At 34.8% G+C, this 14,563-nt stretch overlaps 2 protein-coding genes across 3 annotated transcripts in view; one reads left to right on the top strand and one right to left on the bottom strand.

Moving 5' to 3' along the window:
• The window catches only part of LOC114337611 (uncharacterized), a 1,328,959-nt gene that overhangs the window by 87,307 nt on the left and 1,227,089 nt on the right, over positions 1–14,563 (top strand). The window lies entirely within an intron of this gene.
• Positions 1–14,563, bottom strand: part of LOC114327231 (cilia- and flagella-associated protein 206) — a 102,091-nt gene that overhangs the window by 27,440 nt on the left and 60,088 nt on the right. Inside the window, exon 6 of the mRNA XM_028275777.2 lies at positions 12,163–12,450. Within this exon, the coding sequence (XP_028131578.1) occupies positions 12,163–12,450 (288 nt within the window). The remainder of the gene's footprint in view (positions 1–12,162; positions 12,451–14,563) is intronic.

The following is a 14,563-nucleotide window of genomic DNA, read 5'->3' as shown; positions in this document are numbered from 1 at the left end:
TGCCGCTAGGGTATCTATGCCGTTTCGTTCGTTGCAATCCGGGACTGCACGCTGGGGTTTTGTTTTGGTTGGATCAGGGAGAGCAGCATATGTGCCTCCTGATGAGAGACTAATAAGTTTCGAAACCGGTAGAGGTGCTTGATGCACTCTCTGATTGGACTAGAATATGGTTCGGCTGTATTTTCGGTTTGCAACGAAATTGAAAATGGTTATTCATTTTTGATTTACATTTACTCTGATTGGAGTACGAAGGGAACCATTCTCGTTGGAACTTTACCGCGCTGAGCAGATGGGACGTGAATTGTAAATTGTAGAATTCCCTCATCTTCCTTAGTCTCAGCATCCGTATGGCTTGCATATTGTAGAAGCCTCGGAGGTGTAACCAGAGAAGGTTCCCATTGTTTTCATTCTGGTGGGGTGTAGAATAGCTTTATGTTGTTTTATATGCCATTAGAGTGAAAACTTAGTCTTACTTTAAATTAGTTTAAACAAGTTGTCCTCGAAAAATGCATAGTTTTCCCGTCTTTTGACTTTGAAACTACAATATTTAGCATCTGACGAAGAAGAGCCAACATATAATAACGTATAGCTCGATTACTATTGGTCTTAAAGAAAATTTTAAAAAACGATTTTGTTAATTTTTTTAAAAGATACATTTGTGTTAAGTAAAGTTGTTCTGATAAAACGAAAACTTTTGGAGTTATTAGCAGAAAACTTATTAAAAACATTGATTTTTTCGACATTAAACTAACACTTTCGATAGCGAATAAATCGAAAACTATCAATTTTATCAAAAAAATGTAAAGAACGTTTTTGGCTTAGAATGAACGTTTTTATCAACTATTACAATTAAAATATAATAAAAAATTTCCACCCCCGAGGTGGGGTGGCAACCATCCCCATGGTAAAAGCGCCTTTCGGCATGATATAGATTTTGATCCTTGGACTATCCACTACTTATTCTCAAATTTTCAAGCAAATCGATCCATTCTGTAAAAATTGCGAGGTTTTGTCCTATTTTAAGCTTCATTACTTGGACTATGATATCGACTATCGAGTCGAGTGTAGTATCGCAAACTAAAGTGCATTATAAATGTAACATTGTAACCTATTGGATTAAAAAAACCAAAAACCGGATTTTGGAAAAACCGGTTTTTTTGGACGGTTATAACCGCCAGGTTAAACTGTAAGCAAGAAAAACCGGTATAACCGAAAACCAGTGTTTTGTCAAAAACCGCCATCCCTATCAGACCACGAAAACGGCACATTTATTTTGTCCGACAGAACAGACTTAAACTCTCCGAACACAGATTAAACTCTCATGCAAAAATCAGACTGCTATTTATCACCTGTCATAATTCCTGTCATTTGACATATTTTACATGTTCCACTCATTAAAACGCCCATTTAATGATAAATAGCAGTCTGATTTTTGCATGAGAGTTTAATCTCTGTTCGGAGAGTTTAAGTCTGTTCTGTCGGACAAAATACATTAGCCGTTTTCGTGGTCTGACCCTATCAAATTTTTAACCTGTTCCACACTTAAAACTGCCCCTGTTCCAGTGTTCCCATAATAATATATCAAAGTTTGTCCGACTAGACACCCTTAAGCTATTAACAAATTTTTAGTTTGCTATTAATCAACTTTTTTTTCATACGCGGGATCCAGACCTATTCTTTTTTGGTTGACCATGTCGGCCCTCGACGGTGATCCAGTAGTCAGTATATGACAACCTTTAAGACTAATAACAATTCGCTAAAGAGTTAAAAACAGTGTTTGTATGTAAATGCGTACTAAAAATCTAAAAATTAAAGAAATAACTGAGAAGACAAAAAATCGCCGATGTAATTAACTAACCTAAGAAATTTAAAAGTCGATAGTGTCAAAATTTGATAAATGTTAATAGTGTCAAAATTTAATAATTTAGTGGAGTAAACGTGCCTGCGATTGGACCAATTACAAACAAGCATTAGAGCGCGGTAAATTTCAATTGAGTACTACTCCTAGTTTAAAAAGAGGATATATTTTTCCCTTTTTGGTTCCGTTTGGGGTTGAAAAGATAAATTGGGATGCATTTTTAGAAACCCAGCAATACTACATCCATTTTATACATAAATTGGAAAAGTATCGTTAACCCATTAGCGCCCAGCGTTACCATATGGTAACGTAAAACACATGATTTTTAAAAATTCTGCGGTATGCCCATGGAATTAGTCAGCCACATATTTTGAGAACTACCGTTTCTAGGAATATTTCAGGCACCCATAAAACGTAACGGATTCGTATTTTAGCCTTTTCTCAACCGTCAAGAGATAATATGACAGTGTGGTTTAAATTTATAGAAAAAGATGGACATCCGTTTTGCGTAAGCAATTTTTGATAGTCTTCTAGTAACTATATTTGCATATTTAAAAAAATCTAAGTTTAATATACCCCAACTTGTTATAAATTGTTGTATTTTATCAACAATTAAATGTAGCGAATTCGGTAGGAATAGTCAAAGTACGCCGTTACCATATGGTTGCGGTGGGCGCTTACCGAGTCATAATCTTATTTTTTTTTCAGTCGTGGATTTTTGTTAGCAGAAGTGATAGTGTTACTGGTGCGATGGAAAGATAACTCTGTTGTTACAATAGCATCTACGAGCTGTGATGGTTCAGCATTGGGCACGGTAAAAAGATTTTCTCATGAAGAAAAAGGCCACATTCAAGTATGTCGGCCTCACTATATTGCTGAATACAACAAAATATGTTGGGTACCGACTGGATGGATCAAGATGTTTCAACCTACCTAGTAGCAATTTGGAGTAAAAAATGGTACTGGCAAATTATAACATGGTTGTTAGATGTTGCAGTCGATAATTCATGGCATTTGTATAAAAAAAAATATATCCTTGCTATCGTTTAGGAAAGAATTGGCCAAAGTTCTTCTCGCAAGATATGGAAGTCGTCCCTTATAAACAGGAAGACCTAGTCTACATAGACAGAACTTGCCAGATCTTCGTTTTGATCGCTTCGACCATTTGGTACATCAAGCAGTATAAGACGATGTGCTGGAGACAGATGTACAACATCTGGACGAACAATGTGTAAAAAATGCAACGTTGGATTGTGTGTTAATTGTTTTATAGGATACCACACCAGACGATGAAAATATTCTCAAATAAATATTTAAAAAAAATTAAAAATTTTGGTTTCAACGATCCTAAAAATTCCTTAAGCGCCCAGCGTTACCATATGGTAACACCATATATTTAAAAAAAAGACAGGAAACCGAAAAACTTGTTTTTTTGGATTAAATTATTCACATTTTCATCAGATTAACCCTTAAAGTAAAGATTTTTGAATAAAAAAAAACTTGGGCGTTAATGGGTTAAAAACTAATTATTAATAATGTGCAACTTCACAATATGTATTTATCATAATGCTTAACTTCAAATTGTGGTCGCCAAAAATGTCACGTGACGACGCTAGGTGTCGCGTCAGTCATGCACGGAGTGAATCGAAGCAATCAGAATTTGAAAGTCAAAAGTATTATATTATTCAACATACTCTGCCATTAATTGAATTTATGTATTGCAGCGAACCTACAAACCCTCTAGTGTTTCCCAACCTTGTTTTTGTGCCATGCCCCAGCTTAGCCTTTCTAAAATTCTTATGCCTCCTTATGTAACATACAGTTTAGTCCCCGAGGCTTTACCCGTGCGTCATCATTTAAAGCGTACGAAATAAGTCGGAAATTTACTAAACCCAACAGTAAGTGACAGAAAGTGAATATTATTCCGATCACGGGTTATAGTATAAAATTTGACGTTATCAAATAAATAGAATGTCAAATTTAAGTTTTTCTTTAAAATGTTGGTGCATAATTACAGCTACATTTGAAGTAGATTAATAAATTATTTTATTATCATTGATTAATAAATAAATAAACAATTTATAAAAAAAATCGATAACATATTGTCTTTTTGTTATTTTATTCACTTTGGCGGAACATTAAACACAAGCATTCTGTCAAAATTTATCGTAAAATAACATAAACTTATCATAAAATTTCTAACTCCAATATAAAATTAGTTGTGAAAACAACTGTTTGTATACTATAAAAACTTCAAAATGCAAAAATTAGACAAAATAACAGCAACAAATTCGACAAACTGACAGCCACAAAAGTAAACAAACCAAAACGTCAGAAATTGCACTTAAAATATGTGAAAACATACCCAATCGTCTTTCTCTTTGCCTATCTCTTTTCAATGCACCGAGTCTAGATCGTTCATAAAAATAACATGCGTTTTTACTTAATAACAGGCGGTAGCTGGTTTGTCATTAGTTTCATGCGTGGAAGAGAATGATGCTAGATAAAAAGTATGTGTTTTATCTCGCCAGGTATTAATGACGCACGGGTAAAGACTCGCGGACTCAACTGTATATGATTTTTAACATTATAACAATTAAATTGTTCACGTAAGAAACTTAAAAGATAGGTTTTAGGAAGAAATCTTAGGATGTCCTTAAGAATAGATTGCTGGAAGAGTATGTGGGAAAAGATACGGTAAATGGCTGGGAGGAATCCAACAGCAAAGTTTTGATACGAGTAGGAGAGGAAGTCCTAGGAAAACATTTGGTAAGGAACCTCCTAGGGACAAAGAAACTTGGCGATAAAATGAGGAAGAACATGAGAAAGTTAGGGAAAAGAAAAACGCGAGAAACAGCTAGAGAAAGAGGATACATACAAGGTAGCAAAGCGCGATATAGCTACTGCTAAGGAAATATCGTCTGCAAAACTGTATGAAGAGTTGGAAACACAAGGGGGGATGAAAAGGTTATACACAAGGGGCAAGTCATCAATGCACTTGACTGACACATGGCAGATTAAGAGTACAGATGGAAGAGTGTTAAGATCTGATGTTGAAATGAAGCAAATACGATATGAGTAAGTACTTTATAAAGATGCTCAATGAAGAACACCAGAGGAGACACAGAGGATGCGGGACCTCGAATGAAAATGTGATACCGGTAATAACGAGAGACGAAGTTGTCGAGGTTTTAAAGAGGATAAATAATGGTAAAGCAGTAGGACCTGCTAAGATACCTGTGGAGGTTTGGAAGGCCCTATAGGACAAAAAGGAGTTAATGAGTTAGTTGTAGAGTAGCAACTGATGAGTAGGATATATGAGAAAGAGAGGAAGCCCAATGCATAGAGGGAAAGCGTAATAGGAGAGCTGAGGAAGAAGAATAAAAAGAAGACTAAGGCCTTTAATACTAAAACCTATAATAATAAGATTCTTCACACTTTCACTAGATAAAAACAAAGAAAAAACTTGATATGGAACTTTGAGGACCTCACCGTCTTGTTTATTATTATTCTTATTTTGTTATTCTTATCTTATTGTTATTATTATTAATTTTTTTTAGATCGTTTTTGAACACACCTATGATGTTGAAAGGAGGCTATAATTAGCTTACCTTAGCTTAGTAGCACCTCTTTATTTCAGTACATAAATTACACATGTTGTGACTGGCTGATTGACATAAAGTCCATGCCATAACAAACAAAAAAAAAAAAAGAAAAAAAAACTATCTAAACAGATAGTTTTTTTGTCCTTATTCATTAGGAATAAACTTATGTTTCATTCAATACATATACCGGGTGGTAAATTGAAAAACGGGCCATATGAAATTCAATGTAAAATTCTGATTCGTCTTCGAGCATTCAACGAAGCAACACCTAATTAGTTTAATCACAACTAGTTTTTGCGGTTTGTTTATAAACGTTGAGTACTAAAAGTGAAAAGTGTAAATTATCGACAAAAATTACCGATACTTGGACATTTACTGTAAGTTATTTAATTTATTTAGTTAAATCGACTTATTACCAATGATTGCGTGTTGGTGTAAGGACCGTACTCAGGTTCCGTAGATCAATATGAACGAAGCTTCATCATCAAATGTTTTTCCTCAACAAGAAATTCCCAAAAATGATACTACTTCACCAAAGTTATATTCAACAGTTTTAAATGAACCTACCAGTATATTATTCCCTTCCAAAAAAACAAGCGGTTGTATTAAATTCAGTTCCAAATACAAAAATCGAGGATTACCTGAATGCTGTAGCCAACTGTGTTGACCCCAAAAATATACTTGCAATATCCCGAATTGTTAATGATCGTATATGCATCTACTTCACTTCAGAAAATATTGTTGAAACATTTTTGAAAACAGACAATGGGATAATAATAGTAAATCAACATCGCATTCAAGCTAGAAAGCTAATTACTCCAAATGAAAAACTAATAATTTCTAATGTACCTCCTTCCATACCACATAACGTCATAGAAAATGAACTCAAGAAGATAGGAATCTATCAAATAACACCAGTAGATTTTCTACGGATCGGAACATCAAATCCTAGTTTTAGGCATATCATTAGTTTTCAAAGTTTTACTTATATAGCCCCTAAAAATCTTGAAAATCTTCCCGATTCAATATTAATTAACCACGATCAATCGAACCACCGAATATATTTCTCACTAGAAAAACAAACGTGCTTTATTTGTAAACAAACTAATCATTTAGCATCTCGATGCCCAAATTCTAATAATCAATCCACCGATGACAATACAATAAACATTTCCCAATCACAATGTGATCAATCTATTAGTTCACTACAAAATAAAACTCAACCAACAGCAAATTCTCCCGTACTTACTAAACATATCAGTAATTCACAACCTACTGAAACAACCACTTCAACCGCACAACAAAACTCTACTGAAACAATCACTTCACTCGCACCACAAAACTCTACTGAAACAATCACTTCACCCGCACCACAAAACTCTACTGAAACACTCACTGCACTCGCACCACAAACCTCCACTGCAACAATCACTTCACCCGCACCAAAAAACTCTACATCTTTCGATAACTCCCAAACAATGGTGACGGAACCGGTTAAAACAAATGAAACTATAGCAGCAACTCAAACAGAAGGGCAAACACCTAAAAGAAATGCTTCTGATCTAACTTCTCCTGAAACAGAGGGTGGAAGTCCTTTTAAAGAACCCATTACAAAACACAAAAGAACAAAAACAGATCTCCAAACCCATCATAACGTAGCTGAAGATCTTACGACCTGTACAGTGAATTTTTCCAAGATAAGTCGAACAGTAGCTGTTTAAGTCAAGAAGAGTTAATAGATTTATTTGAAAACGCTCACGGATCTCCAGATCCACTTAGTATTGCTAAAATATACACGGATGATATCGAAGGGTTAATAGATCTGTTAAAAAAGCTTTATCCAGTGCTATCACATAGATACTTGAAATCTCGATGTACAAGACTGAGGAAGAAGCTTAGCAAACTACAGGATGACTATTCTTCTACAGATTTTAGCGACACACCCACTAATTAAAAACATTCAACTCCATAATTCAATGGAATCTGAACTGGTTTTACACCCGTCTAGAAGAATTCAAAATACTAATGTCAAAATTCACACCGTCCATCATTTGTCTACAAGAGACACACTTTAAACAGCAGAAATTTTATAAACTAAAAAACTATACACCATATATTAAAAATAGACTTAATGCAAACCAGGCTAGTGGAGGGACAGCTATTTATGTACATAACCAATATAATACTGAAATAATAGATTTAAATACACAATTAGAGGTTATAGCAATATCTCTGAAAGGACCTCAAAAAATAAACATCTGCAATATATACATTCCTCCCGGTACTGATCTTTCAGCTCGCGAATTATCAGACCTTTTTAATCAAATTCCTCAACCACGAATTATTTTAGGCGACTTCAATGCACATCATGTCCTATGGGGCTCAAGTAAATCAGATAGTCTAGGGCGTAAAATTGAACAAATTATAACTAACCTTAATGTCAACTTACTTAATGACGGTAGTATTACAAGATTTAATGTCTCTACAGGTGGCGGTTCAGCGATTGATTTAACTCTATGTGACCCTGTTTTACAACCTGGACTGTCTTGGCAAGTAACACCTTATCTACATGGAAGTGATCACTTCCCAATATTAATAACAAATAATAATGTAACTCCCTCTTCTATCCCGTCTAATAAATGGAATCTAAAACATGCCGACTGGTCTTTATATTCTTCTTTAATATCTCGATCCGTATCTGAGCTAACTCCTCCCAGCGATGACCATGCAAGTATTAATCATATAGTTTCCAGTTTTATTCAGCTTATAACAACAGCTGCAGAATTATCCGTAGGTTTTATAAAATTTCCAAAAAAACACCCTCCAGTCCCTTGTTGGAATCAAGAATGTAAAGTAGCAATCAGAGAGTCAAAAAGTTCTTTTTACAAATTTAAAAAATTTCCTACACTTCAAAACCAACTCGAATATAAGCAAAAGAGAGCCTACTGTAGATATATATTAAAGAAAAGTAGGCGAGAAGCGTGGAAAACATATGTCTCGTCCTTAAATTCATCTACTCCTATTTCCGAAGTTTGGAAAATGATTAATAAAATGAATGGTAAAAAATCCTTCAATACAATCCATTATTTAGAATATAACAATCTTACTTGCTCGACGAAAGAACAAATAACTGCTCTACTAGCTGATACATATCTAAGACACTCCAGTAATGACAGTATCTCTACTAAGTCCATAATACACAAACAAAATTTAGAGAACACTTACATAGATTTAGAGTTTAGAGGATCATACAGATTCTCCTCTTAATGCCATACTCTCAATGGATGAGTTACTATATTCATTAAACTGTATAAAAGATACCAGTCCTGGACCTGATAACATTCCAGTTACATTTTTAAAATCATTACCAGAAGAAGGTAAACAATACTTACTAAAAATTTACAATTTTATCTGGAAAAAAAATGTATTTCCAGATAGTTGGTACCAGTCAATTATTATTCCAGTCATTAAGCATGGGAAAAGTAAATCAGACCCTGAGTCCTATCGACCGATCTCACTGACATGTTCTATATGTAAAATTCTGGAGAAAATGTATTTCCAGATAGTTGGTACCAGTCAATTATTATTCCAGTCATTAAGCATGGGAAAAGTAAATCAGACCCTGAGTCCTATCGACCGATCTCACTGACATGTTCTATATGTAAAATTCTGGAGAAAATGGTAAGCAACAGACTACTGTGGTATCTAGAAGATAAACAACTTCTTACCCCTATTCAAAGTGGTTTTAGGAAATCAAGGTCTACTTTAGATAATCTAGTTGATATAGAATCCGAGATTCATGAAGCATTTGGATGCAATCAAGAGTGTTTAGCAGTTTTCTTTGACATAACTCATGCGTATGATACAATTTGGAGATCTGACATATTAAAAAACTTATCCAGATGGTCAATCAAAGGTAACATCCTCAAATTTATAAAAAATTTTCTAAAATTTCGTCAGTTTAGACTTCGTGTAGATAATGTTTTTTCAGAGCCAACAACGCAAACTAACGGTATCCCACAAGGTTCTACACTAAGCGTAATACTGTTCCTTATTGCGATTAATGATATCTCTAAATCCTTTAGTTCATTAGTAAAAGCACGCTTATATGCTGATGATCTTGTCATATTTTCTAGAGGGAAAAATGTTTTAACACTTACCAGATATATACAAGCCTCTATCAATCAACTAGAAAATTGGTCAGAGAGATGTGGTCTACAGTTTTGTCCAAACAAAACAAAAGCAATTTTCTTTAGCAAGAACCCAAAAAACATCATATTACCACCTAATCTCACCTTAAACTCGTTACCTATTGCTTATGTTGAATCAACTACCTTTTTAGGAATGAAATTAGATCATAGGTTAACCTGGAAAGATCATATCTTTCATCTTCGACAAACAACTCAAAATGGCCTAAGTTTATTAAAAAGCATATTTCGCAAACAATGGGGAGCCGATTTCCAAACACTCATAACTGTCTACAGAACGCTTATTCGTTCTAAACTAGATTATGGCGCAGTTGCTTACAATTCAGCCAAAGCACCAATACTTAAATTACTAGATCCTGTACATAATACAGCGATAAGAATAGCGCTGGGAGCTCATCATTCTAGCCCGATTGAAAGTTTATACTGTGAATCAGGTGAACCTTCCCTCCAACTAAGAAGAAACTTCCTCAGCCTTGTATATGCAGCTAAATTGTCGGCTAATCCACATATACCGACATTTAAAAACACGTTTGCCGACAGATTCACATCGACATTTAACACCTCACAAAGATTAAGTCCGCCGTTTTATATCCGGATACAGAGATTACAAAATAGCTTAAACATACTTTTTCGTGAGACATACAATGTAACTAACCTTAAACATCAACCTCCTTGGAGAATACAGCTGCCTATTTGTGATACAAGTCTTACTATCCACGACAAATATGACACACCACATAGTATAATTAAAAAGAAAGCAGCAGAGAAATTAAACTCTGCTAAGAACTTCCACATTTTTACAGATGCGTCTAAATCTGACAATGGGGTAGGGGCTTCTTTTACAACTTTACACCAAGACTTCTCCTTCTCACTGTCCCTTAGATCAACCGTATTTTCAGCAGAACTTCTTGCTATTTTGCAAGCAATAACATTTGTAAACAATAAAAACATAAAAAATTCTTTGATAATAACCGACTCTTTAAGTGCCCTCAGCTCTATGAAACAGTTATACGCAAAACATCCCATCTTATTGCTTATAAAGTCAGAACTAATGAGATGTCAAGAAAACGATCGATTTGTTAAATTTCTTTGGGTTCCGTCACACTGTGGTATAACTGGAAATGAAAAAGCTGATCAGTTAGCAAGGGAGGCAACAGAAAATCCACAATCAACATTAGTCACTAAATGCGTTCATAGCGACCTGAAGCAACATTTTAAAAACAAAATAAGTGAGAATTGGCAACTTCACTGGAGCAATTCAGAGACATCTATGAAGAACATTAAAGAATAGGTAGCTGTATACAATCTCCCACAAAAGCGACGAGACCAAGTATGCATCTCTAGGTTGCGTATAGGCCACACGAAGTTGACACACGATTACCTTCTAAGTGGCGAACAAGTTCCCATTTGCTACAGTTGTGATAGTGTAACCACAGTGAACATGTGCTAGTGGACTGCCCTTTATACACCCTAGAGCGACATCAAGTTGGATTACCGACTACATCCAAAGAGTGCCTAAACGGGTTAAATAACGACAGAACTATAAACTTTTTAAGAAATGCAAGACTCGTTCACAAAATTTAATGTAACATTTTAGCCATTTATGTAATTATTGTACCATGCTAATGACCCTTAGTGGTTGATGAAATTTTGTAAATAAAAAAAAATGTAAAATTCTAAACTGTTGAATTCCTGCTTCTTTAACTATTTTACATCAAAACACATAAGAAACTATTTGTAGAGGATTTAAATCTGTATTGAAAATAACTGTTAAAATTGTTCTACGAGCTAAACATATTCCAAAATTTTGTAAAAATATAATAAATTTTTTAGACTTAGACGCCAAAGTTAGGCCACACACAATGTCGTGATGTGTAACGGTTGCGTTCGGTCACAATGAACTTAATAATATTAACAATATTTGAACTGTCAAAATTTTTATTTTATCGTTTATTTTTTAAAACATAATAAAGTTGATAAGATACCCTCAATTGACGAGAAAGTATTAATAATAAAGATGTTTTATTCAATCAATAGTGTGCAATGTCAGTTAAATAGTAACGTGGGCCTAAATTTTAGACACATACCTAATGTGGCAAATGTATCATTTTTCAAAATTTTGGAATGTATTTAATTCGTTGTACGTTTTTAACTTTTGTTTTTAATGCAGATTTTAATCCTCTACAAATAGCTTTCCGTGACTTTTGATGTAAAATAATTAGGGAGGCAGGAATTTAACAGTTTAGAATTTTACATTGAGTTTCCTATGGCCCGCTTTACGATTCACCACCCGGTATACGATTCTTAAAGATGTCATCTCAAATTAAATCTGCAAAACTAACAATTCAATCTTTCGCGAACAATAAAATCGGTCGAAATATTTTATCGAAACCATAGTAAGAACTAATAAAGTTTTTAATACGTCTAACAATCGTAAATATCTTTCCCGTAACAGCAGCAAATAATGCATGGTTTAAAGTTTATACGCTACCTCATAAAAAACTTTTCCACCACTTTCGCAACTTAAAACTTCTACATCGTGCTTGGTATAAATCTTGCAATCGGCACTAGCATCTTCAAATATATCCGACAAGTTCAAGCCACTCTCGTCGTAAAATTTTTGAGGGACTATGTTCAAGTAATGGGTAACGAGGCTATTACTGAATTCCAGTTTATTCACTAACTTATCAAGATGTTTTACTACTCTTTTGAATATGTTGAGGAGAACTACTGAATCTTGAAAGGTCGACCAAATTTCGCTCAACTGGATGAAGTGTGGCTAGAAAAAACATTCTCATACATATATTTTATATATTATATTTCTCCATTTTTTTTAATCTGATCTTTCTTAATTAAACGAAATAAATTAAATGAATTGTTATGTCTACTGATAAGATACACGGAGCCTCTAAGTGCGATGTCACATTATGCGTTTTGACCGGACGCGGTAGAAACGCATCCGTTTCCAACGCAGCCGGACCGACCTGTAACACTATGCGTTTAGTCTGGTGCAGTTTGTAAGCGCTTAACGATGTCTCAAGACGCATCCGTTTCCAACACAACCAGATCGACCTGTCACACTCTGCGTTTTAACTGGATGTGGTGAAAACGCATCTGGTCAAAACGCATAATGTGGCATCGCACTTAAGAGAACACACAAATCCGTAAGAATATACACAAAACTCAATATTTAGGAATTAACGAAGCTTCGCGGAATTGATGGTTTTGAGAACTGTGTGAACTATTGTAGGGTTCTAAAAAATTTCTGAGATATCTTAATGTTATGCTGGCCTCCCTGCCTGCACAGAAGTGTATTTCTTCATAACGTTGGAAAAATATCGAAAGTCTCTTCAGAAAATATCGAAAGTCTCTTCAGATTGTTTCATTGCTGGAAAATGGAGCAAGCCAAAGGGATGTGGCAAGAGAATTGAATGTTCAACTGTGTTGTCAATGTCAATTCAATGTTTAAATAAACTGTGCATACAACTTACCAACGATTTCTTGGGACACGATCTCCTCAACAGCGTCCCGGTACGGGTGCCAAAAGGAAGACAAGAGTCAGAGAAGGTCGTTTTTTTCGAGAAGGATATTTATTCATCAAGCCCAGTAATCAGCGTTTCTGCTGCTCGAAGAAGGTTATGAGAACTGGGTTTGACAGCTTGCAATCTAGCAGCGCGACCGTTACTTATTGCTGCTCACAAAAAACGCAGACTTACATTTGCCCGTGAACACGTCAATTGGACAATACACGATTGAAAAAAAGTATTATTTAAGGGAGTGTAGAGTATCAGTGTATGGTAACGATAGTCAAAATTAGGTCTACAGAAGTGCCGAAGAACGTTATACTGCCTCACACCGGGTTGCTTTTGGTGGTGACTCAGTAATGTTTTGGGCGTGGATTTTTTTGAGGCACACACGGATCTCATCTTGATTGAAAGGGGCATATTAACAGCATAAAGATACATAACGGAGATCCGACAAAATCATGTGATTCCATATATGCTGGGTTTATGGACAATGGTGTTCTGCTAATGCAATATAATGTGAGGTCACACACGGCAAGGATTGTAAAACAGTATCGTAAAGATAATGGTATTGCAAAATGGACTGGCCTTCTCTACATCGTGCATGGTATAAATCTTACAACCGGCACTAGCATCTGCAAATCAGGGGCGGCTCGTGATAGTACAAGATGGTGAGGCACACTACACTTGAGGATTATTATGACGGAAATAGAAACAAGCAAGTAAGCAAATTACGGTTATATTATAAGATTGTTGTTTTATGTTAAATAAACTAATGGTTAAATTTTATTTTTTTGGTTTTTTATTTATTTTATAAACAGCGTGCTTAAAAGTAAATGAATTATTATGAAAGAAATCATAATTTCTAATTTTTTTATTAATTTATTTATTTAATTGACATTGGCAAATGGCTTTCAGCCAGTCAGAGCATGATAACATATTCTAAACATCTATTGTATCTCTTATACTAATAGTAAGTACACGTAACTAGAACAAACTGCTCTAACAAACTACCTACAACTGCAAAACCACGCTAGAGGCATATTTTTGCCTGCCTCTGAAAGGATACTTAATCCCGCTTCCAAAAATTATTCTGTCATGCTGCCGGCCGATCTCCGTCGCGCGTCGGCTCCGTAATATGCTAGACAAGGCACCATCAGAGGCAGTGCCTCTGCTATATAATTTGAGTAGAGTAGGTATCGGTGTGTTTATGAAGAACGGGTCAGGGCCGTACTTTATAATAAAAATAAAGTTTTATAATAATAATTAAATTATTTAGCAAATTTCAAAAAGTTAAATTGTATTTAAAGAATTGATGATGAAATATCGAAATATCGTAAATAGTCGATTGATATACTGGTGAGGCAC

This window comes from Diabrotica virgifera, chromosome 4, assembly GCF_917563875.1.
Source record: "Diabrotica virgifera virgifera chromosome 4, PGI_DIABVI_V3a".
Classification (NCBI taxonomy): Eukaryota; Metazoa; Arthropoda; class Insecta; order Coleoptera; family Chrysomelidae; genus Diabrotica; species Diabrotica virgifera.
This window is presented reverse-complemented; position numbering and strand designations above follow the sequence as displayed.